Below are 26,752 nucleotides of genomic sequence, written 5' to 3'. Positions count from 1 at the left end.
AAAAGTACTAATACCTTTATTATGGCATAAAGCAGTATTTTACACTATAGTAAAAACATTTTCTGTACAATTGTAAAGAAATCACTTGCACAGGTAACTCTAATGTAAAAATGGATTGTATTTTAAAAGTTCACTGAGCTGGTGAAGTGAAAAATATTTTCTCCACAGAAAATAGTAAAAATGGTAACATTCTCCAGGCTAGACCAACAAGTCAATTTCAACCAAGCAGTAGTTGAATACACATTTATAAATATGGTTTGAATTCTAGAACCCAGGAGAAACTTCAACTTCATTTATTGAAACAGCCATAGCCATGCTTTCCTTAAAATTAAGTTGCATAGAGTGAAATATCCAATAATGTTCTCCCTTACTTTTGATTTAGACCTGATTATTTTTCTTCAGGCTAATTCACATCAAGGACAGGTACTGTGTACTTTTAATCTGCTTGATAAGGTACCCATCTCTATCCAAACTGAAATGTTTTGGTTCTTATCCAAGTATGCTCAGTACTTAAGCAAAACCAGAATATAATAAACTGTAATCCACAAGGCACATGAGTTTTCTCTGTCATCAAACACCTTCGCCTAAATATCTGTGATTTGATGGGAAGCCATGAGGAACACGAGGAAAAGAGAAACACTGACAAGTGGACTGGGAATAAAAGCCAAGAGAATTTCTGAGAACAGAGAAACATCCAGTCAGATTCAAAGATGGAACTGCTGTTAGGACAGAAAAAGGATGCTGCCTCAGGATCGGAGCTGAGCTGGCTCTTTGAGCCCTACTGCAAGGTGACCAAGTAAGAGGCAGCTAGACTTGACTAATTCAGAGAAACCAGGTCCCAGCAAGATTTCATTATTCAAAACAAATAAATGGAAACAAGACTGGCTGTGTAGTTTAACTCCTCCCATCATAGTTTATTCCCTGAGAGTCCCAGTACATAATTCCTAGGAATTAAGGCGAGAAGATAATGCCACTCTTAAGCTCCTGGACCATGCAGAGTTTTCCAGAGAAGTAATATTTGAGAACTCACACAGTTAAATGGCTAGGGGTTAGTTACATCAAGTTCTTGAGTTCCCTCAAAGCAACAACCGAAAATAGCCTTAGTTTGTCTTAAAAAATAAAAGTTTCCTAAACAGCTAAAAGCTCCCAATGTAGTAGCAGTCTAATAGAAATCGATTCCTATAATGTGGCTATTGGAACCAGACCTTTGAAAAACTAAACCACATCATACTACCTAAAAATTTCATTTTGCCCGTCAGATGTTAATCTCCAGAAACAGCAATGACCCATTAAGTTTTCACCATTACAAGAACGCTTTACCATGCACCTCCACTTGTTCTTCTCTTTGCTCTCCACAGATGTTTCCTTCTTGCATATAAAAAATATTTTCAGTGGTTCTTTTTTTTTTTTTAATTTTTGAATCTTCAGCAATGCAAATCTCTGCCCCCGCTCCCTTAATTCTTTGATAAATAATGTTATCTTCCAATAGGAAGTGGGACAAATTATCATCGAGCCCCATTTATCCAGCCTACTTACTCATGAAGAAAGTAATGAGGCCATTTTATACATTTGGAATTCTTTAAAGATACTTGCTTTCTATTAAAATATTGTTATTTATATACATACAGATATATAAATGTACAAAATCTGTGAAGAATTCACTGAAGCACAACTCACCTTATACAGAGAAGCTAGAAATGTATCAAAATGCACATAATGATGGCTAATCTCTATAACATCTTCTATCAGATATATCACACATTCTCCAAATCTAAAGCATATGCTGGCATAAACTTTATTACATCCAAGCTAAGTTTGACATCTTGCTTCAAAACATCACTCAGTATTCTCGGAAGACGTGCTATTGGACCACACGAGGACCTGTGGCAGTGGCTGAGGAATGCCAATCACACAGCAAAGTGCTCTCCGGATACTGCTGCATTCCCCACAGGCATTTAGGAAAGAAGACCATTAGTATAAAGACAGATCAACTTAAAAGTATATGCAGATACATGCTTGACTTTATCTTATAATCTATAAAAACTGCATTAGACTAAACATGTAATGAATTCATACACCTTTACAAAAGGAAAACCTGATATAGAAGTAGCAATCAAATTATAAATGATAAGCATCAGATGAAATAATCTGGATGAAGCTTGTCTCTCTGGAATAGAGGGGCCTCTGAAAGTGGTCAAGAAGGAAACACAATGTGTGTTTAACTTTGTATGAAAAAAAACTGTTCAGTTCCATGTTGCCAAACATATTTCTGTTTTGCCATATAAACCTATTTCAATTACTGACCGAATGCTTTACTAAAACTCCGTTTCTGGCCTTTGTTTTGGAATCTGTTATTTCTGTTGCCGCCTCCTGATCGCTCTCCTCTGAAGTTTCTATTTCTGTCCCTCTGTCCCCTGGAGCCTCTGTTTCCGTCCCGCCGTCCCCTGAAACCCCGACCGCCTTCACGCTGGCCCCCGGGGCTTCGGTATCCTTCTCGTGGTCCTTCCAGCTCTGGCTGCTCAGTGGCCACAGAGAGTTGCCAGCGCCGTGAATCATGCCACTTTTCCTGTTGAGAGATGTTTCTGTTCTTACTTCTTTGATTTTTACTGAATTTGGTTTTAAAAGGCATAGAAAAGATATTTTTGCCCTTTTGCAAAGAGAAAAACCAGACCTCAGTGCTTAAAAATTCACTGGCCAAAAAATACTAATTTTCATGGCCCAAAGCCTAAGTCACTGGAGTGTGGAAAAATAAGTTGCACTATAAGAAGTACCCCCAACCTGACCAGGCAATGGTGCAGTGGATAGAGCACTGGACTGGGACACAGAGGACCCAGGTTCGAAACCCTGAGGTTACCAGCTTGAGCGCAGGATCATAGACATGACTCCATGGTCGCTGGCTCGAGCAAGGGGTCACTCGCTCTGCTGTAGCCCCCTGGTCAAGGCACATATGAGAAAGCAATCACTGAACAACTAAGGTGTTGCAATGAAGAATTAATGCTTCTCATCTCTTTCCCTTCCTGTTGTCTGTCCCTCTGACTCTCTCTCTGTCTCTGTGAAAAAAAGGTACCCCCATAAGTCCTGGCTGGGTGGCTCAACGGATCAAGTGTCGACCCAGTGCACTGAGGGTTACAGGTTCAATCCCCAGTCAGGGCACATACAAGAATCATCAATGAATCCACAAATAAGTGGAATAACTAAATGAAACAAGCTGATGCATCTTTCTCTCTTTTCCTTCCCCGCTGTCTCTCTCTCAAATCAATGAAAAAATTTTAAAAAGTACCCTTATAGTGTATCATCACCACAGAAGCATTTATCAATTCAGTTACCACAGGGTACCCGAAGCTGTCAGGTAGTAAAACATAAATATATCATGTACAAACAGGCTTCTCTCATAGCAGTATTGCATAAAGATATAAATTTGAAATGTTATGTAAATCCCATGTAACATATATAGGGGGGAAAAGCTGGATCTGTTTCAAAACTGCAGAAAAGGAAAACAAGCAGGCCAAATAAGAAAACAATTAAGACTAAAACATTAGGAAAAAAAACACTAAAATTCTTAACTGTCTTTTAGTATAGGGACTGGAGCTGTTGTTTCCCTTTCCATTAGTCTGTATTTTCAATAATGAGTATTCTACAATTTAGATGTTAACTTCAAAATCCAAGAAAAAAAAATACCTGTATTTCCGTCACTGCTGCAGTAGGAACATCAAAGCAAACACCCTTGAAATCAAAACAAATACAAGTTAATCCAGCCTTTGATTAGTAGCATAAAATGCACATTAAGTGATCCTCCAAATGACTAAGTATTATGTTTTTTTAAAAGGTATTACTTTTAGGTAAACTTCAGACCCAAGCCAACACATTGTATCTCTCAAAAGCACAATAGCCAAGAGCTAAGGATGTATAACATACACATATACATACCTACATTTTTTTTAAAAGGGACTAAAATATGGTTTAGAGCTAACTAGAGATCATTCGTGGCTATTACACTAAGCTCATCTGCAAGTATCCATTAGCTACATTTATAGCTGAAGAAAGAGAAGACTGGAGAGGCAACTGATTTGTCTAAGGCCCCACAGCTGGTAAGTAGAGTAGGTTTTAAATTTCTGGTCAGTATGACTCCAGAGCCTATGTTCTAAAACCATTGAAAGACACTGCCTTTCATCAGAAAGAGTGTCAACTATTTAGGATGGCCTAACTACAAGAAGAAAAATAAATGATCTTCTATGGTTAATTTTCTAGTTTTCATAATTCAGCCTCCTACGAAAAAGTTTTCTACAAAAGTATGCCTGACCAGGTGGTGGTGCAATTGGTAGAGTGTCAGCCTCAAAACCCCAAAGTGACCAGCTTGAGTGTGGGATTATAGACATGACCCTATGGTCTCTAGCTTGAGCAAGGGGTCACTGGCTTGGCTGGAGCCCCCAGTCAAAAAAACGCCTGACCAGGTGGTGGCGCAGTGGATAGAGTATCAGAGTGGGACACGGAAAACCAAGTTCAAAACCCCAAGGTCGCCGGCTTGAGCGTGGGCTTATCTGGTTTAAAAAAGGCTCACCAGCTTTAGCAAGGTCGCTGGCTTGAGCAAGGGGTCACTCAGCCTGCTGTAGCCCTCCAGTCAAGGTACATATGAAAAAGCAATCAATGAGCAACTAAGGTGCCGCAATAAAGAATGGATGCTTCTCATCTCTCTCTTTCCCTGTCTGTCCGTATCTGTCCCTCTCTCTGTCTCTATCATCAAAAAAAAAAAAAAAAAAAGCAAAACAAAACAAAACAAAAACATTGAGAAAGCAGTCAATGAACAACTAAGGTGCCACAACTATAAAGTAATGCTTCTCATCTCTCTCCTTTCCTATCTGTCTGTCCCTCTTTTTCTTTCTCTCACACACAAAACATTATGAATTCAATTTTTTTTTTTAACAGAGACAGAGAGGGATAGGTAGGAACAGACAGATGGGAACAAAGAGAGATGAGAAGCATCAATCACCAGTTTTTCGTTGTGGCACCTTAGTTGTTCATTGATTGCTTTCTTTCTTTCTTTTAATTTTTTTTTACAGAAACAGAGTGAGAGTCAGAGAGAGGTATAGATAGGGACAGACAGACAGGAATGGAGAGATGAGAAGCATCAATCATCAGTTTTTCGTTGGGGCACTTTAGTTGTTCATTAATTGCTTTCTCATATGTGCCTTAACCATGGACCTTCAGCAGACCAAGTAACCCCTTGCTCGAGCCAGCGAACTTGGGTCTAAGCTGGTGAGCTTTGCTTAAACCAGATGAGCCCGCGCTCAAGCTGGTGACCTCGCAGGTCTCGAACCTGGGTCCTCTGCATCTCAGTCCGACGTTCTATCCACTGCGCCACCGCCTGGTCAGGCCATTGATTGCTTTCTTTTATGTGCTTTGACCTTGGGGCTACAGCAGACCAAGTAACTCCTTGCTCAAGCCAGTGACCTTGTGTCCAAGATGGCGAGCTTTTTGCTCAAACCGGATGAGCCCGTGCTCAAACTGGTGACCTCAGGGTCTCGAACCTGGGTCCTCTACATCCCAGTCCGACGCTCTAGCCACTGTGCCACTGCCTGGTCAAGCTGAATTCAATTTTGAATGCTTGTTTTACTAAACCCCAGCTTAGTGTAGAAATCAGCAGCTGGATCATCAAGTTCAGCACTGGACGCAGATGTTTTAGGCTGGAGATACAGATGGGGTGGCTGTCGGTGAGTAAGTGGAACTGAGAGTCATTGAGGATATTGCCCAGAGAAAACTCTACAGACAGTGAAAAGATGCAGCATCCCTCCCTGTAGAGCAGGAGAAACCACTGGGCAGTGTTCGATACTGAACCACAAAGCGAAGTCACAACAGGGGTCCTGGCATTCCTCACCTGCTTTCCTTTGAGAAAGACCATTCCCTTCACTTTAGAATCAATACCCTCACCCAGCTGCTCTTTAAGTTCTTTCCAAGCATAACTAATGTTTGGCATTTCAATCGAGCACTGCAAGATCATGGTGACAAAGCCCTATGGAAGAAAGGGGGACAAAATTAAAGTCTCAAAACAAACCTAACAAAACAAACCTAGATAAACACCTGCCCTTGTATTTCTAAAATATTTCTGGAAAAATTCTCCCTAAAAGGCCATAGTACACACACACCCAGCCCAACCACACAAATAAGTATAAGCAAAGAGGAACTGTGAATAAGATTGGCATACTGCGCCAAGACTGACAACTCAGTTGTGATACCACAGCATACCTTCTAAAGTTTCTAGGTATACCGGCTAATTGTATATACATTTTTATGTGTGTGCATTTTACAATTTTCAAAATTTGAGATGTAATCCACAAAGCCACAATTTTTACCACTTAAAAATGTAACATCCAGGGGTTTTTAGTATGTTCACAAAATTTGCAACCATCAACACTATCTAAAATTCCAGAACACTTCATCATCCTAAAAAAAATCCCACGCCCCATTAGCAGTCATCCATTTCCCCCTTATCCAGGGTACTGGCAACCATGGATCTGCTCTCTATTTCGACAGATCTGTTTAGACACCTGCCTTCATGGTCAAGCTAAAACAAGTGGAGTAGTAACAACATTGTAATAACTACATATGGTACCAGGTGGGTACCTGGATTACTGGGGGATCACTTTGTAAAGTATCTGACTGTCTAACCACCATGCTGTACATCTAAAACTAATATAAAACAACGTCAAGTGCAAAATTTAATTGAAAAGTAAAACTAGGAAAAAAACCCAAAACAACTGGGAAGTTTAAATGGAAAACTTTCTTCCTTTTTTTTTTTTTTTTGTTTAGGTGAGAGGAAGGGAGATACTGAGGCTCACTCCCACACACGCCTCAACTGGGATCCACCTGGCAACCCCCATCAGGGGCTGATGCTCAGACCAACCGAGCCACTGGCTGTGGGAGGGGGAGAGGAAGAGGGGAATGGGGGGAGAAGAGGGAAAAGAGAGGGGAGAAGGGAGAGAAGGAAGATGAAAGAGAGGAAAGAGGAGAGGAAGAGGAGAGGAAGGGAGAGAGGAAGGGGGAGAGGAAGAGGGGAGAGGAAGGGGAGAGGAAGAGGGGAATGGGGGAAGAAGAGGGAAAAGAGAGGGGAGAAGGGAGAGAAGGAAGATGAAAGAGAGGAAAGAGGAGAGGAAGGGGGAGAGGAAGGGGAGAGGAAGGGGGAGAGGAAGGGGAGAGGAAGGGGGAGAGGAAGGGGAGAAGAAGGGGGAGAGGAAGGGGAGAGAAAGGGGAGAGGAAGGGGGAGAGGAAGGGGAGAGGAAGGGGGAGAAGAAGGGGGAGAAGAAGGGGGAGAGGAAGGGGAGAGAAAGGGGGAGAGGAAGGGGAGAGGAAGGGGGAGAGGAAGGGGAGAGGAAGGGGGAGAGGAAGGGGGAGAGGAAGGGGGAGAGAAAGGGGGAGAGGAAGGGGGAGAGGAAGGGGGAGAGGAAGGGGGAGAGGAAGGGGGAGAGGAAGGGGGAGAGGAAGGGGGAGAGGAAGGGGGAGAGGAAGGGGGAGAGGAAGGGGAGAGGAAGGGGAGAGGAAGGGGGAGAGAAGCAGATGGTCATTTCTCCTGTGTTCCCTGACCGGAAATCGAACCTTGGATGTCCCTACACCAGCCCAATGCTCTTTCCACTGAGCCACAGGCCAGGGCCAATGCAACACTTTTAAATCCTGCTCAAACTCCAAATGAAAAAGCACCAGAACCTGACAGGAACCCTTACCGCATCTGCGTTGATCAAGGAGCGCTGGTCTACAGACGTGGCACCTGAAATGTGGGCCAGGGCCGCCGCCAGGGCCTCCACAGCGCCCTTCTCCTCTATCAGCTTCTCCGCTGTCTGCTTGAAGTGACTAATAGCAGTGGGAGGAACAGAATCCAAAAGCCTGTGGTTTGATTGAGAATATATTTGTTAGAAGAAAGATAGTACAAGTGGACAGATTTTATTTCTAAGTCAACAATATCTCAAGATAAATCAGCACCTTTCAAACCAAATCTTTTATATGTCTAAAATATCATTTTGATGCAATGTATACAATCATTTCATTTCTGTAGTAATAAATGTATTCCTTTGATTGCATCTAATTCTAATTTACTACCAAACCAAAAAAAAAAGTTATTAAGATGTTCATCACAGCATTATAGATAAAAAAAAAGTGTAAACAATTTAAAAATGAGCATCAATATGGACTGGTTAAATAAACCATGAAACAGGTACAATGAAATGCCATATTGCCATTAAACCTGATTTTAATAAATGTTGATAATTTTTATAATAAGAATGTGTTACTTATAGAAACAGAAAATACTACAGCTGCCCTGGCCGGTTGGCTCAGCGGTAGAGCGTCGGCCTGGCATGCGGTGGACCCGGGTTCGATTCCTGGCCAGGGCACACAGGAGAAGCGCCCATTTGCCTCTCCGCCCCCACCCCTCCTTCCTCTCTGTCTCTCTCTTCCCCTCCCGCAGCCAAGGCTCCATTGGAGCAAAGATGGCCCGGGTGCTGGGGATGGCTCCTTGGCCTCTGCCCCAGGCGCTAGAGTGGCTCTGGTCGTGGCAGAAGCGACACCCCGGAGGGGCAGAGCATCGCCCCCTGGTGGGCAGAGCGTCGCCCCTGGTGGGCGTGCCGGGTGGATCCCGGTCGGGCGCATGCGGGAGTCTGTCTGACTGTCTCTCCCCGTTTCCAGCTTCAGAAAAATACCAAAAAAAAAAGAAAATACTACAGCTATTTCCATTCTGAAATAAAAGAAAAAAAGACTCCCAAAAAAGGTTAGAAATGATGCAGGCCTTTATGAAACTATACATGTATTGGGGAGGCACTATTATTTTGGCGATAATAAGTGTCACATCTCCACTTTGGAAGTGCTTGCGCTGTGGGAGGTAGCCTCTTCCCACGGGCTTGTGCTCTCCAGGCCGTCTCTCACACACCACCACCAGCATATCTGTCTCTTTTCTCCTACTTGGCCATCTAACCCCAAGTTTCCTTAACTGGTATCATAGGAAACCCTGTTTGCAGGATGCTTAAAGAAAAGCATGCTAGAATAAATTTGGAAAATGCTGAGTTAAATCCTATCAATTTGCAGAACTTTCCCACCTATTAATATGCATTTCTTTGACTATTTTTTAAATAGGCATGAAAAGCACTCTAAGAGTGCAGTTCAGAATCTAGTCATTAGCAGGGGACACCTGGAAAACAAGACCTTTCTGGTTTTCATGCCAACCTCAGTCACTCCCAGCAATACACACTGAACAGCCAGGATGCTAAGCAGCTAAATATCCTTCAATTTATAGGACAATGCCACACAAGAACAAACTTTCTTGCCCCTATGCCAGTAGCACCTCCAATGGCAAACAGTTCATCTAATCCCATATATTTACTATAACTTAAATAATAAACTCTCATCCCCACCAGACAGGAGACTGGATTAATGGAGATCTAGAATATAATCTGCGACCCAACCTGATCAGTCTCCAGATGGAAAGCACCTACACCATACATAAAATACAGTTCCTTAAACTGCCTAAGACAAACCAGACTATTCATAGTGGTTTCCGTTAGTGAACAGGGATGAGTAGAAATGAAGACTTCTTTTGCATAATTTTATTTCAGCACTGTCTGTTTTTTTAACAAGAGGGTTACAAACTGTTAAAAATAAAAAATAAAGAAAATACATTTTAAAAAGCCAAATCTCATTAGTGTACAAAGACATGCAGTAAATAAACCTAGCAGTAACACAGACCACAGCAGTGGTGGGAACATACCTGATAGCATCTTTGCTGGAAGCTTTTATTATCTCTGTAGCAGAAGGAACACCTATTCGTTTAAATTTAATTCCCTACAAGAAAATGAACCATAGTTTATTGTACTACATGGTCATTAACTGTTTCCATTGAGATTAGTAGTCCTCTTAATTTTTTCTATTTACCAAATATATTTATTATGTATTTATAAGATAAACTTTTTGAGAATGGTTTTAAATTTACAGAGAGTTCCTATATACAATGCACCAAGTTTTTTTTTTTGTTATTACTATGGATTAAACCTGCCATTAAGTACGTTAATCCCAACTTAGAAACCAATTGCTACCTTAAAATTAACTGAACTTCAGACTTCATTTAAATTTCACTAGTTTTTCTACTAATATCCTTTCTCTATTTCAGTATCCAATCCAGGATACTGTATTACAGCAAATCATCATATCATGTCTTCTTAGACTCCTCTGCTCTGTGGCGTTTTGTCTTTCCTTGTTTTTTATGACCTGGACAGTTTTTTTGTGACAGAGACAGAGGGGACAGACAGACAGGAAGGGAGATGAGAAACATCAATTCATTGTGGTTCCTTAGTTGCTCATTGATTGCTTTGCTTTCTTATCTGTGCCTTGAACGGGGGCTATAGCAGTCCGAGTGACCCCTTGCTCAAGCCAGCGCCCTTGGGCTCAAGCTGGTGACCTTAGGGTCTCAAACCTGGGTCCTCCGCGTCCCTGTCCGACACTCTATCCACTGTGCCACCACCTGGTCAGTCTATGACCTGGACAGTTTTAAGGAGTCCTGGTCAGGTATTCTATAGACCGTACCTTAATCTGGCTGCCTGATATTTTTCACATGCTTACACTGCAGTCATAGGTTTGGGGGAAGAAGATCAGAAGTGAATGCTGCCTCATCACATCGTATCAGGGGGACCCATGCTTATCACTGAGGTCAATCTGGCCAGGCAATGTTTGCTGCTGTTTGCACTGTAAGTCTCCCCTGCCCCACCATTCCTACTCTATTCTTTGGAAGCAAGTCACTAAGTGTAGTCTGCTCAAGGAGAAAAAGGGAGATTAAGCTCTACACATCCTGAGGAAATACCTATTTATGAATTTCCTTACAGAATAATTCCTATAACCCCCTAATCTATGCTTAAATATTTCTGATACAGTACTTCATGTTACAACTGTCTGAAAACTGCCTTTCTAACATAAATCACCCCTTATAATTATAAATAGGAAAATAACACCATTGCTTTGAAATGCAAAGATTTTTCAAAATAGGCTTTATGTCAGTGTTTTCCAACCACTGGTCTGTGAACCAGTCACTAGAGACTTCATGCTGATCCGTGAAAGAGTTACCCACCCTGATGCTGTGTGATACACCCAATGATCTTAGTCAAATTCATTTATGCTCAGGGTGATTTCTGCCTTAGTGGTTCTTGAAATAATTCTCCTATTTTAACCGGTCCCCATAGGTAAAAATGTTGAAAACCACTGCATATCATAGGATAATATATAAAACCTGTATCTAACAATAAGCTTTCAGTTGATGTAACATGCTAGAAATAAAAGTAAATTCAATAAAAATTGAATGGAGAAACCAAAGACTGATTTCAGAACTTAACATTTGCTGAATAAGGCTAAGAAAATAGTTTTACCGCTTTTTGCTCCACTTGTGCTAACTGATATTCTTCCTTGTGCTGATAAAAGCAAATGCAAACTCCAGTCCTTCCGGCTCTGCCCGTTCGCCCAGAACGATGAATGTAGGACTCCACATCCTGTCAAAGAAAAGTACATGAGTAACACAAAGAGATGAGGACCGAGCAGGCTACACAGAGGCAAGGTTGGCAGTAATATGCCAGAGGTACGAGGGAGGAGGTCTCTTATTTCAATTTAAAGTGTTGTCAAGACAAACAAAATAGAAACAGATTCACTGATACGGACAACAGACTGACAGCTCTCAGAGAGGAGGGGTTAGGGGCTAGGTGAAAACATAAAGGAATTAAGCCAAAAAGAAAAAAGCACCTTCAGACACCAACAACACTTTGATAATTACCAGAGGGAAAGGGGGTGGGGGTGGGGGGCAGGTTAGAAGGGATAAAGTGGGAATAAATAGTGACAGAAAGAGACTTGTTTTGGGGTGGTGAACACAATACATTATATAAATGATGTATTATAGACTTGTGCCTGAAACCTGTATCATCATTTTAAAACCAAGGCTGCCCCAATAAAGTCAATTTTTTTTTATACTTTTTTGAAGCTGGAAACGGGGAGAGACAGACTCCCACATGCGCCCGACCGGGATCCACCCGGCACGCCCACCAGGGGCGATGCTCTGCCCACCAGGGGGTGATGCTCTGCCCCTCCGGGGGCGTCGCTCTGCCGCGACCAGAGCCACTCTAGCGCCTGGGGCAGAGGCCAAGGAGCCATCCCCAGCACCTGGGCCATCTTTGCTCCAATGGAGCCTTGGCTGCGGGAGGGGAAGAGAGAGACAGAGAGGAAGGAGTGGGTGGGGGTGGAGAAGCAAATGGGCGCTTCTCCTATGTGCCCTGGCCGGAAACCGAACCCGGGTCCACCGCACGCCAGGCCGACGCTCTACCGCTGAGCCAACCGGCCAGGGCCAATAAAGTCAATTTTTAAAAAACTGAAGTATTGTGACAATTTTTTAAAACCTCTAGTACAATGGTCCCTATTCAGTGGACAAATCTGAACAAAGCATCATCTGAATAGTGCTGTTCAATTGAGTATGTAATTTCAATCTCTAATTTTCTAGTAACCACACTAAAAAGTAGAACACAAAGGTTAAATTAATTTTATTTAACTCAATATAATGAAATATTTTATCACTTCAATGTTATTTAAAACGTTATCAAATGAGGTATTTGGCATTCCTTTTCATGTCTTCAAAATCCAGTGTGCATAATAAAAAGTTTAAAAACAACGACATCCCAATGTATGTTTTATACTTATAGCAAATGTCAAGTAAGATGAGGTGCATTTTAAGTGTTCAACAGCTACACATGGCTATGGCTATAATATATATAATTATATATGGCTATGGGAATAATACTGTAGTCTGCAGGCTCATCTAAACAATGTCTATGCCACACATTAATGGGACTTAACCTTAACAGGAACTGACGACTTCAGGCCCTGGCTGGTTGGCACAGTGGATAGAGCATAGGCCTACTATATGGATCTCCCAGGTTCAATTCCCAGACAGGGCACACAAGAGAAGCAACCATTTGCTTCTCTTCCCCTCCTTCTTCCCCTCTCTCCCTCTCACAGTAAGTGGCTTGGTTCGTCTGAGCATCAACCTCACGTGCTAAAAATAGCTCAGTTGATTCTAGCATCAGCCCCAGACAGAGGTTGCCAGGTGTATCTAATTGGGGCGCATGCAGAAGTCTGCCTCACTATCTCCTCTCCTCTTACTTGGAAAAAAGAAAAAAAAATAAATAAGAATTGATGACTTCAGCCTAACTGGTGGTGGTGCAGTGGATAGAGTGTTGACTTGGATGCTGAGGTCCCAGGTTGGAAACCCCCAAGGTCACTGGTTTGAGCACAGGTCTCCAGCTTGAACGTGGAATCATCGATATGATCCCATAGTTGCTGGCTTGAGCCCAAGGTCTCTGGCTTCACAGGAGCCCCCAGGTCAAGGCACATATGAGAAGCAATCAATGAACAACTAAAGCACCACAAATGAGAATTAATGCTTCTCACCTCTCTCCCTTTCTGTCTCTCTCTTAAAAAAAAATAAAATAAAGAATTGATAACTTCATAGTAATCAAGTATTTTTTCCCAACATTATAAACAACCTTTAATCCTGAGGGATTTGCTGGTTTGTGGGAAGGTTACAGGGTCTTCACACTTGATGTGATATAAACAAGGCTCTTTTAGACCAACTTTTATTTATGTGAAGTCCTGTCCACACCATATACATTTTGCTTCAGGGTCCTCCCTGAAAGGTTCCTATCTCCTAGAAACCCCAGCAGTTTTAACTATGGGAGCTATTTTCTCCCTTCTCTATTCTCTAGCTCATGACTTCATCCATCCTCTCTCCACCCCATCTGAGTCCTAACCATGTTCAAAGTCCAGTTCAAACTGTATTATTTCCATGAAGCCTTCAAGGACATACCCTCTAACCAGAAATTATCTTTCTAACCTCTTGCCAGTGATCACACTTGCATTCAACTATCAGTTCTGAGGGGAGGGGCTCAAAATAAATACAAAAATCACCACCAGTTCTCAAGAAACAGTTATCATTAATCAAATGAAAGTAAATGCTACAACTTCAATTATGTTCTAGTGTACAAAAGAAACAATAAAATAAAATCAAAATAGAAAATCTTACCTTTGGTGGAGAACTTTGTACAACCAGATCAACCTCAGGGATGTCTAACCCACGAGCAGCAACGTTGGTTGCAACCAAAACTCCAAAATCACCATTTCTAAATCCTTTCAGGGTGATTTCCCTTTGCTTCTGTGGAATGTCTCCATGTAATGACTGGGCATCCTGTCAAAGAAATAAACTAGCTTAAGAATACCAGATCTGCCTGACCAGGCAGTGGTGCAGTGGATAGAGCATCAGACTGGGATGTGGAGGACCCAGGTTCGAGACCCCAAGGTCGCAAGTTTGAGCACGGGCTTATCTGGTTTGAGCAAAGCTCACCAGCCTGGACCCAAGGTTGCTGGCTTGAGCAACGGGTCACTCAGTCTGCTGCAGCCCCACAGTCAAGGCACATATGAGAAAGCACAATGAACAACTAAGGTGTCACAAAGAATAAGTAATGATTGATGCTTCTCATCTCTCTCCATTCCTGTCTGTCTGACCCTATCTATACCTCTCTGTCTCTGTAAAAAACAAATAAAATAAAAAAAGAATACCAGATAAGAGTGATCAACTCTATTTGTTTGCATAACCTTAGTTTGAGCCAGCTTTTCCTCATCTCTAAGATGAGACTGAACTCTAATATGTATACTCTATTAATTAAAAAATGCTTCACCCTGACCAGGTAACTCAGTAGGTTAGAACATCATTCCATTATGCCAAAGTTGCAAGTTCAATCCCTGGACAGGGCACATAAAAGAATCATAAATAAGTGGAATAATAAACCAGTGTTTTTTCTCTCTCTCCATTCCTCTTTCTAAAATCAATAAATAAAGGTTAAAAAAAATTTTTTTAATAAAAGATGCTTCCTCCCTAAAAGAAAAGGGGAGGAAGGACCAACCTGCTTTATGGACGTATTCTGAGACAACTCCTGGGCTTCTTTCTTAGTTTCACAGAAGATGATGGTGCGCCCACGAAAACCACTGTATACTCGGATCACATCCCCAATAACTGCTGCTCTTTGAGTCCAGTGGCACTTGATAGCCAGATGCTAAAAAGAGAGGGGAAAAAAGGTCTATTTCATAATGCTAGCGAACCCGAAATCAATCACCTGCTCACCGTAATGGCACTAAAAAGCAGTTAAGACTGCCTACAGTAGACCACACCACACTGCTTAGAGAAAAAACTGAAGCATGAAAGCAGAGAGACTTTTCTCTTTCTCCAGAGCATCTGTCTTCTTTATCTATTTTCTGACCATGAAAAAAAATGTAGGAAAAACAATACCATTGAGATTCCTACAGAAAACCAAATAATGAACAAGAGAAATTTCTGTATGTTTTGTCCTTGCATCCACTTAAAAATGCAATCAGTAGGCAGTTACCAGACAGATCTATTACTTGGAGGTACCTAACCCTAAGATGAAAACAGCTTCTACACAAAACACTAAATTTCTCCACTGCCCTCTAGTGTTTAAAGTCTCCAGGTAATTTCTATTTAGATAATTCAGACAAATGTAAGTTCTAAGATTCTGAAATCAGCCTACAAAATAATGCAATTTAGAAAATACAAATACCATATACAACTCAAACAGAAATATGTCTTTATTTAGCTTTTCACATGAATTTAGTATTTATCTAGAAAGAATTTGTATTTGACAGTCTTAAAACTATGAGGAAAAAAATATATACAATTTATACTAATTCTAGCAACTAAATGAATCATTTACCTCCACAGTTATTGCAGTTTTCTGAGTCTTTTTACCAATCAGGTCCACCTGTTCATATGTAGATTTCATGTATTTCTTAGCAACATTATATACCCAATGAGGGCAAGTTGCAGAAAAAAGCAGTGTTTGAGGATTGCCTTCCGAATCTTGGGGGCGGGAGCGAGGAAACAAGTATGAATAACCCAAACAGGTCAACAAAATATTCCACCCCACCCAATTCTCCAAGACCCATTAACACTCCAGCAACCACGAGGCCATGCCAGGCATTGAGAATACAAAAATGAGAGACACAGAGGTTCCCAACAGGCACAGAAATACTGCCTAAATAATTTATGTAAAGGATTCTGGAAAAAGCAAAAGCACTGTAAACTTATTTTGCTTTTTGATCACTGGCCTTTAGGGACCACACGGGCAATCTGTCCATTATAACAAATCCAACCAACTGGAAAACATCAATCATTGCACTTTCATATATTTCAAATGGCAGCACACAGCTGGTATAACCTTTTTGAAGAGCAACTTGACAATGTCTATTGAGGAGCTTGAACCTTTCAACTCAGTAATTTCACTTCTAGAAATCTATCCTAAAGAACTAATTCCAAACAGAATAGCTTTCCATAAAAGAAAGCTATCTGTACAAAAAAAAAAAAAATGTATATAAGCAGAATTATTTATATTATCTGGGAATTAAAACACATAGGTGGAATTAAATCATGGCATAACCCCTTCATAGACTATTATATCAAATTTTTATATGTACAGTAAGGTTATATTAATGCACATACACATACTTACACACAACAGCAAAAGTCAAGAATATAACAAGTATATCAAAGTGGTAGATAATAAATTTCCCTCTTTACTTTCTCAAATTCCTCCCGTCTGTGATAAATCATGAATTATTTTTTAATTCAAGTTTTCCTGAATAAAATAAGTCACCTCCAAATTTCCTAAAGTTTCATTTAACTTTTAGAAAACGACTTAATCACCACCCTTCTGCTCCCTTTGATCAATGCCTTGAACTTGAAGTTTACCTTTCTTGTATGCCACACTTAAAATCTCTTCCACTTGATCAGCAAACCCCATATCCAACATCTGGTCCACTTCATCCAGGACAACATGCTTAAGTTTGGTGAGATCTAGCTTGCCATTCTGCAAGTGGTCTTTGATACGACCTGGTGTCCCAACCAGGATGTCAATCCCATTCCGCATACGTTCAACTGTAAGAGAACATATTGATAAGATACACTGGGTTTTGAACTCCTTTTACTAGGTTGGGGTACCAATTAAAAATATTTTTATTTGAAATTATTTACTAACCACAAGCACAAGGTATATATATAATATGCTAGGTATTGAAAATAAAGATGGTAGCACCAGGAAAGAAATGACTTCCTTAACTGATGGAAAGTGTCAAGGTTTCACAAAGTGAGAGTAAGAATCTCAAAGAAATAGAAACTTTTTATAAGGTTAAAGTTTAGGATGAGATAAGCTAGAAGGGCAACAATTCCAAGAAGTATAGAGACATTCAGGAAAACAGAGTTCAATATAATTGGATGAGATGGTAATAATGCAGCTTTTAACTGAGTTGCTATTACAGCCCAGGTATGAGAGGCACTGTACATCCATCACCAAATTCAATCCTCACAACACCACTGCAGGCTGAATTTAGTAACGTTTTATGTTCAAGGAAGCAGAAAAATCAAACTTGAACCTAAAATCACACAGCTACTCTGTGAACAGCCTAGACTCAAACCCAGGCCTTTCTGATACCAAAGCCTACATTCATTCCACCAAAGCTGTAAAGAACTAAGCCTTGTGTGCCAATGCTAAGACTTCTTTAATGCCTTGAACCTCTTCCTGAATTGAACTGGGAAGTAATTGAGTACCACGGCTGGGAAGAGGGGAGATGGGGGGTTTTTGGTGCTTGGGTGAAGAGAAAAAAAAACACCTGCCTATAGCGAAAAGAACCAAGGATGCAAGAGGCAGAGACCCAAGATCCACAGATAAAAAGAGTAACTTTGAATTCTGACTTTCTAGCTCCCAACTGGACTCTGTTTTTGGGTTCAGTAAGATACCTATGCAGCCGCTAGATAAACATAGATAATACAAAAGTCCTAAGAATGGTTCACAGGATTTGACACGTCATCAGGCAGGACCATCTTTAAACAATAACAACAAAGGAAACCATCAGATAACTAGACCAGGTAAAGATGATGTCAGGGTTGGATCCAAACAAGGCATTCAACAATGAATGGCATTTACCTTTTCTCAATTTTGGATTTACTTACTTTGACCTCCATAGGGAGTTCCACCATAAAAACAAGCCACTGCCAACTTTTTTGTGATGTCACTGAAGTCTCTGCTTACTTGATTTGCCAATTCCCTTGTGGGTGCAAGAACCAGTACCTGAAAAGAAAAAACTAAACTGAATTTGCAACATTTGTTTCTTAACAAATTTGGAATTCATCAGAAGGTCCACTGTATCCTAACAAGTATTTTCAAAACATCTATTATGTGCTTTGTAATTAATGTGCTGTGTAGTGGAAGGATCACAAAATACAGTTTCTGACAAATCAACTCGGGAGAAAAGATTGTGATCCTAGCAATCAGAGGGAAAGCCGTACCCAAAGGTATGGCACTCCGGGAGTGTCGCACGGAGCAGGCTGAAGGAACTAAGGAAAGCTTCATGCAGCTGCTACTGAAGAACAGCACGCCGGAAGAGGAACGGCTTGAGCAAGAGTAATAGTGCTGATAACATTAACTAGTATTTGTGCTTTTACTGTGTTTCAGCCTCTATTAAATGCTACTATGCATTATTTTCATTTAATTCTCACAAGTTATTCATCTATAATACCTATCATGCAATTGTATTGTAACACAATAATACAAGAGATTTGAAAAACCAAAAGCTAAGCCTGGCCTGTGGTGGTACAGTGGATAAAACATCAACCGGGGATGCTGAGGTCACCAATTCAAACCCTGGGCTTGCCTCGTCAAGTCACATGCGGCAAGCAAGCAATGAATAACTAAGGTGAAGCAACTATGAGTTGATACTTCTTGTTCCAACCCCTCCTCTCTCTATAAAATCAATAAATAAAATCTAAAAATAAAAATAAAAAAACACAAAATAAAAACAACAACAAAAAGACCTATAGGCCGAGAAGCTGAGCCTAGAATTTAATTCAGAGTCAGGCTCCAAAACCTGTGTTCTGAACCTCTACACCACAGTAAATCTGAAGTAGAATGAAAGTTAGACAAGGCAGGACGAACATGATGAGGGGCTTTGAATCCTGCAGCAGTCTGAGTTTGATCCAACAGGACATACAATACGAAACCACTACAGATCCCTTGTAGGGTAACCACCTTACACAAATATGATTTAAGAAAAACAACCTAATACATTCATCCTGACTATCCACTATGTGCCAGATGGCATTCTAGGAGCTCAAATAATTTAGTACTATAGTTGTTAACAAAAGTATACAAATAAATTAATGAAGCAGAAGCACGGGCACAAAAGATCAGTAAACAAGTGAGGTAGGGCCAAAAATTCAGGTACAAGAATCGTCAGCCAGCATGGTAACACAGGCATTTCAATCAGGTAAGGAAGCTTGGCCTTTTCACCTCCAAGCGCCTCCCTATTCACGCATCTTTACTAAAAATGCTTTCCCCATCTTAAGCAAAAATAGTAAAGACACTTGACCAAACTTGTGAGCCCCAGGGACATCTAATAGTTTGAAAGGAAGATGATGAGCATTAATAAATAATACAGGTGATCACAACCATGGGATGGATTACAATGTTTAAATACATGGGATTTAAGGCCAACACTTTGAAAGAACTATCCTGGTTTACCTGCAAATACAGACCTAAGTGAATACCCATAAAAGACTTTAAGGAAAATCCAATAAAAACAGTCGAGTTTGTAAACAATGCCCAAGATGTTTTTTTCATGTGTGGATTTGGAGCCACTGAGGTCTGTGTTAAAGCTATGAGTTACCTGAGGGGCACGGCCTCTCTTCCGGTCTTGCAGTTCTTTCAGAAGCTTCTCGATCAAAGGGATGGCAAAAGAGAATGTCTTCCCAGTTCCTGTCCGTGCCTGTGCAATTAAATCTTTTCCACTATACACATGGAAAAATGTCTTTGCTTGTATAGGAAACAGGAAGGTCACCCCACGGGCTGTAAACAAATTAACCGTGTTACCTGATATTGCAGTTCTTAAAATATCAGCCATACTAAAGGAGAAACTACCTTCTGATCAACATCTACAAAATCAGGTTTAAATATATTCTGGTAGTGAAGAATCTACTTGACTGAAAAATACCAACAAACTTTAAATCTGCAATGCAAGTCCAGACTGTTCTACACATGGTTCAGAAAACACCTGGTTGAGCATCCGCCCCACCTAGCCCCTTCACAGACATTGCCAAGAGAAATTCTAAGCCAGACTGGTGTCATTCCCCTAGGAATAGCACAAGAAGTGGAAAAGGATAAGAAAAGAAAATACTAACATGGCATCAACTGCTGAATTGCAGCAGCACTGTTAGTCATTACGATTCTGAATATACATATTGTATTGAACAAACTTTAACAACTACGGTAGTTTACAAGTCAACAAAGAACATGTCCCAGTGCATCTCAACAAAACCAGTGGAGCGCTCCAAATAGTATGTTCTGATTTATACAGTATTTCTATTCTTACCTTTGAGAAGTTTAATAGTCTCTTCAGATATGGGGAAATTAGAGAAAGCTCCTTCTTTTTGTTCCACAGGTATTTCCTATCAAGGAAAGGACCACAGAAAGAAATCAATAACTTCACCCCAACAGGTTAATACAGAGAAACCTTCTGAGAAAGAAACTAAAGAACCTATTCTTGCCCTGGCTAGGTATCTCAGCTGGTTAGAGCATCATCCTGATACGCCCAAGTTGTGGGTTCAGTCCCTGGTCAAGGCACATACAAGATCAACAAATTAATGCATAAATAAGTGAAACAACAAATTGATTTTTCTCTCCTAAAAGCAATAAATTAAAAAAAATTATAAAATACCTCTTCTCAACTAATCAAAAAGATACAAAAACCTTGGTATTAGGTAAATGAAGGTCTAAAAAGAAAGTATCTGCCTGACTGGTGGTGACGTACGGGATAGAGTGTTGACCTGCGATGCTAAGGACCCAGGTTCAAAACCCCAAGGTCACTGGCTTGAGTGTGGGCTCTTCTGGCTTGAGAGCAGGCTCACCAGCTTGAGCACAGGGTGGCCAGCATGAGTATGGGACCAGAGACATAAACCAGAGGTTGCTGGCTTGAACCCAAGGTCACTGAAAAATGTGTAGCAAGTATGTACTACACATATACTATGTATGACTAGTGAAGGCATAATCAGACTCAACTAAGAACTATATTCCATAGCCATTCCAAACGAATATACCATTGCAGAGGTCATTAGACCTTTCCACAGCGATACCCATTTAAATATACATCCACAGGCCCTGGCCGGTTGGCTCAGCGGTAGAGCGTCGGCCTGGAGTGCGGGGGACCCGGTTTCGATTCCCAGCCAGGGCACATAGGAGAAGCGCCCATTTGCTTCTCCACCCCCCCCTCCTTCCTCTCTGTCTCTCTCTTCCCCTCCCACAGCCAAGGCTCCATTGGAGCAAAGATGGCCCGGGCGCTGGGAATGGCTCCTTGGCCTCTGCCCCAGGCACTAGAGTGGCTCTGGTTGCAGCAGAGTGACGCCCCGGAAGGGCAGAGCATCGCCCCTGGTGGGCGTGCCGGGTGGATCCCAGTCGGGCGCATGTGGGAGTCTGTCTCTCCCCGTTTCCAGCTTCGGAAAAATACAAAAAATAAAATAAAATAAATATACATCCACAGAAAATAAGGAGCAACTGGTGGCATTATTTGATTGGAAAAAATCTGAATGCTCAACAAAGGAATAATTACGTAAATTTCTAAACATTTATATGATGGATTACATAACCATTAAAAACATTTAGGCCCTGGCCGGTTGGCTCAGTGGTGGAGCGTCGGCCTGGCGTGCGGAAGTCCCGGGTTCAATTCCTGGCCAGGGCACACAGGAGAAGTGCCCATCTGCTTCTCCACCCCTCCCCCTCTCCTTCCTCTCTGTCTCTCTCTTCCCCTCCCGCAGCCAAGGCTCCATTGGAGCAAAGATGGCCCGGGCACTGGGGAGCCTCCCCGTTTCCAGCTTCAGAAAACAAACAAACAAACAAACAAAAAAACATTTAGTATTTTTAATTTAACAATAAATAAAATTAAAATAAATATTTAATAAAAGTTGAAGAAATAGCGTCGGCCTAGCGTGCGGAGGACCCGGGTTCGATTCCCGGCCAGGGCACACAGGAGAAGCGCTCATGTGCTTCTCCACCCCTCCCCCACGCTTTCCTCTCTGTCTCTCTCTTCCCCTCCCGCAGCCAAGGCTCCACTGGAGCAAAGATGGCCCAGGCGCTGGGCATGGCTCTGTGGCCTCTGCCTCAGGCGCTAGAGTGGCTCTGGTCGCAATATGGCGACGCCCAGGATGGGCAGAGCATCGCCCCCTGGTGGGCAGAGCTTCGCCCCTGGTGGGCGTGCCGGGTGGATCCCAGTCGGGCGCATGCGGGAGTCTGTCTGACTGTCTCTCCGTTTCCAGCTTCAGAAAAATGGAAAAAAAAAAAAAAGTTGAAGAAATATATAAAAATGGAAGTCAGGTTATAAGATTGTATACAGTACAATCCTAACCTGATTTTTAAAAAAGTTCCATGTATAAAAAGTACAGCAAGAAAATATCAAAATATAACAGGTCACATTTTTACCTGAAAAGTGCCTAATATTTATTGAATGACTGAATGCAAAAATTTTAAGGAGACATATTTTAAAAGTAAATTTCTGTAATTCCCTAAATTATTTATTTTTAATTTTTTATATTTTTCCATTGATGAGAGATGCATTGACTCATTTATCCACTTATTTATGCATTCACTGGTTGCTTCTCTTATATGCCCTGACTGGGATCAAACCCACAACCTTGGTGTATTGGGATGATGCTCTAACCAACTGAGCTACTCGACCAGGGCCTTATTTTTTTATAATCAAAAAAAATTCTAAAATCTTGCTCTGGCTAGATAGCTTGGTTGACCCCTGCAGGGTGAATCCCTGGTCAGGGCACATACAGATACAGATTAATGTTCCTGTCTCTCTCTCCTTTCCTTTCTCACTAAAATCAATAAAATAAAAAATTCTAAAATGTTGATCACAACCTACATCAAACACAAAATTGTTTATCAGAATTTCTTTGCTGATTTTCTGAAAGATAACAGAATTAGCTTCCAGGTGGCCAGATTTATTTAATCATCCTGTTCAACTCAAGTTGAACCTAAACCAAGAGACTTATGGTCCCACTTAATCATGATTTATTTGGTGAAACCCCTAAGAGAGAAGCTAGGACCTATTTGCATGATTATAACCCTCCTGTTGATTTCTTTCTTTTTTTTTTTTATAATAATTTAGTAACTTAGTTTACTTTTTTTTTTTTTTTAAGATTTTATTTAATCATTATAGAGGAGAGAGAGAGAGAGAGAGAGAAGAGGGGAGGAGCAGGAAGCATCAACTCCCATATGTGCCTTGACCAGGTAAGCCCAGGGTTTTGAACCGGCAACCTCAGTGTTCCAGGTTGACGCTTTATCCACTGTGCCACCACAGGTCAGGCCCCTCCTGTTGATTTCTGATTTGCAAATAAGGCTGACCACTTCTAGAGAGATTTTCCCCAAACTTAATGAGATCTGTTTACTGTACTTGCAAAAGAGGTATTCTGACTCTATGCTCAAAGGACCCCATAAAGTGCTAACAAATCAAATATCCTCCCATTATTAAATAATGTATAGTGACTACTTACTTATTTATCTCAAATGATAATGATGAAATATATATTCTACATATGTAAAGCTTACCTGATCCAACTCACTGTTACTTTCTTCACTGGCAGTTTCATTGGAGTTAGAGTCAGGTGCAGAATGAGAGAATCCATTCTTTAGTTTGGGGCTTTTCTCCCCAATTTCTCCATTCATTTCCTTTTCTTTCTTCATCTTCTTGGGTTTAGGAGCACCCACTTCTTCTTCAGAAGGCTCACTTTTTTTTACTTTTTTGGTTTTCAGAGAAACAACTTTCTTTTCTATGGGCTCCTTTGGTTTTTTTACATTTTTTATTTTAGGAGAAATCATGTCATCTTGAGACAGCTCCTCTTTCTTTTTTGCCTTTTTGGATTTAGAAGAATTCATGTCAACCTCAGAAGGCTCTGCTCTCTTTTTAACTTTTTTAGCTTTTGGGGAAATAGCATCTTCCTTTTCTTCTGCTGCCTCTTCAGTCTTATTCGATTTTGGCTTCTCTTTTCTACCTTTCTAAAAAAATCAATTTAAAAAAGATACATTAGAGTGGCAAACACACATCACAGTGTACAGATGATGTGTTGTGAAACTGTGCCCCTGAAACATGTAATTTTGTTAACCAGTGTAATCCCAATAAAGTCTATGTAAAGCAAAAACAATAAAAAACTTTTTCACATATACTGCCTAAAAAGAAAAAGAAAATGCAAACATCGAACAAAGCACCTGATACATTTGTATAATACACCAGTTCTGAATTACTTCAAGATCACAATTTGGGGGCATTTTTCAACATTTGTACTTCCACTCTGCAATAAGGCAAAAATCAAACAGTGTGCTTTTTAGTACTATTTCTTAGCTATATGGAGATGAGTATACATCAATAATTTCATTAGCTTGTAAAACTGCTTCAGTTCATGTTGATCGAACAAGTTATAAAACCAAAATGGCACAAAGGATCTGGGTGACTCATAGGATACTCCAACAGGCTCTAAACACACAACTATAGCAAGTGATCAAGTACAGTTTAATTCTGAAAAGAGTAATAAGGCCATATATGTCTGTGGATGGAAGATGTTCAGCAGACTTTTCTTTCCTAGAATTCCTGTACAGGTAAAACAAGAATTCATAATATCTGCCTTGGCTATCTCACAAGTGCAAATAAACTTACACTGAGACAATTCATGAACCAAAAAGCTAAAAAAACTCACAATCTATCACCACATGTGTAAAAAAGATAAACCATAAAGAAGAACGGGAGAAAAGCACAAGTTACAAGGACATGAAATGAATGAATCCTTCAAAACCAAACAAGACTATGGCTCCTACTAAAATGTCTGACCCTCTCCAACTCTTCCTATTACTGAAAACTTAACTACTTAATATTACTGAAAACAATTAGACAGGTGTGTAGCTGTTAAAACCTCTCGAACAGTGCCTCAGCACAATCCCTGGAGTGCGGAGACTATTATATTGAGCTGAAATCTGCAGCCCTAAAACTTTAGGCAGGCCTCTGCTCTCAAATCATGGATAAGGGTAATCTACAACGTAGATTTTTAACATTTCAATGTAGATTCTACAGGACCTCCTTCAGATATCTGAAAAAAACAACAACAAGCAAACAAACCTGGTCTCCCCGCCCCCAACCCACAACTTCAGTTCTTCCATCCCTTGGTTCCACCAAATAAAAGTTGATTTCCCATCCTGGTGGTGTCCTTTGTAATATAATGAATTTTGGTCGTGTCCCTCCTAATTTGAGCACCCCACAACTGGACAGTTCACTGGTGCAGAGCAGGCAAAGCGGTGAAGTGTCGTCCCCACCTGAGAAGATAAGTCTGTGCTCCCTGGGCTTCCTACAAGCCCAAAATATTGCTGTTGTAAAGCTCCCCACATCAAAAAGACACAGAAACAGCCTGGAAAGAAAATTCTAAGTCATATACAACCCAAGTTCAAGGACAATCTTTGTTCCCACTGACTTTATCTCAGAACAGACTCAGTCACAGTTAAATCAGTATAAGGAGGCAGATAGTGCCTGACCAGGCGATGGCGCAGTGAATAAAGCGTCGGACTGGGATGCGGAGGACCCAGGTTAGAGACCCCGAGGTCGCCAGCTTAAGCAAGGGGGTTACTCAGTCTGCTGTAGCCTCACAGTCAAGGCACATATGGGAAAGCAATCAATGAACTAAGGTGTTGCAACGAAAAACTAATGATTGATGCTTCTCATCTCTACCTATCTGTCCCTCTCTCTGACTCCGTTAAAAAAAAAAAGAGGCGGCAGTGTCAAGGCTGCACAGCTCAAAAATATGGTGTACACTTAGCACCACAACAGCTTTACATTTCAACGGGTAATCAATCTGGTCAATAAACATTAAGAGGATCTGAGTTAGTTCCATTTTTTCTAAGGGCTGCTTACTGGAAAACTGTACCTCTTAAGATAAAAATATCACCCACCGCGGACAGCGCCCATGTGCGCAGGTGGGTTAACGTCTCGCTAGTCTAGTCTCAAGCCTAAATCCCTACCTGGACTTGATTTACAATTCCCTCCGCGAACGCGCTCGCCAGGAGTTAGGTCTGAGCTTGAGCTAAAATGCGAATCCTAGCCTTCCCTGAACGTCCAACTCTGAGCACCGGGTGCGGGGCACCCAAACTCCGGGACCACGTGGGACACCCGCCTCTCCCTTCAGTTCGGATCTGTCCGGGTTTCGGCCAGAACTCCCGGAGCGAGGCGGCGCGCCTACCACCCGCGGAGGACACAACCCCCAGACGCCTCTTGGCCGAGACCCACGTGGGTCCGCGGATAAGCCGGGTCCGCGCCGAGCTCCAAGCTCACCGAGCCGTGGCACCCCTTCCTTCCGCAGCCCGCGGCGCCCCTCCTCAGCGCCCAGGCCTCTCGCCCTGCCTTGCCCAGGTCCCTCCGCCCTCGGTGGCACCTTCTCCTTTTGTTTTCGTGGTGTCTCCACTTTTCCCATGGCCGCGTCTGATTCCAAATCCGCTTCACTGAGGAGTTTCCCCGGCATCACGCAGCACCAGCTGTGCAGGCCCGCCGATATCCGCCACCGCGTGGAGAGGAAGAGACAGCCCTAACCTTTTGGCCCACC

At 41.5% G+C, this 26,752-nt stretch overlaps 1 protein-coding gene across 1 annotated transcript; it reads right to left on the bottom strand.

Annotated features, from left to right (window-relative positions):
• DDX21 (DExD-box helicase 21) lies at positions 1-26,752 on the bottom strand. The gene is made up of 15 exons (XM_066348215.1): positions 26,585-26,752; positions 23,724-24,170; positions 20,491-20,566; positions 19,789-19,967; positions 18,077-18,194; positions 16,820-17,005; positions 15,786-15,931; positions 14,961-15,110; positions 14,084-14,245; positions 11,391-11,510; positions 9,746-9,819; positions 7,713-7,872; positions 5,873-6,007; positions 3,679-3,723; positions 1-2,566 (listed from the first exon to the last, which is right to left on the bottom strand). The coding sequence occupies exons 1-15, from the start codon at positions 26,669-26,671 to the stop codon at positions 2,297-2,299; spliced, it is 2,355 nt and encodes a 784-aa protein (XP_066204312.1). The 5' UTR covers positions 26,672-26,752; the 3' UTR covers positions 1-2,296.

The sequence above is a fragment of the Saccopteryx leptura genome, chromosome 9 (assembly GCF_036850995.1).
Source record: "Saccopteryx leptura isolate mSacLep1 chromosome 9, mSacLep1_pri_phased_curated, whole genome shotgun sequence".
Classification (NCBI taxonomy): domain Eukaryota; kingdom Metazoa; phylum Chordata; class Mammalia; order Chiroptera; family Emballonuridae; genus Saccopteryx; species Saccopteryx leptura.
This window is presented reverse-complemented; position numbering and strand designations above follow the sequence as displayed.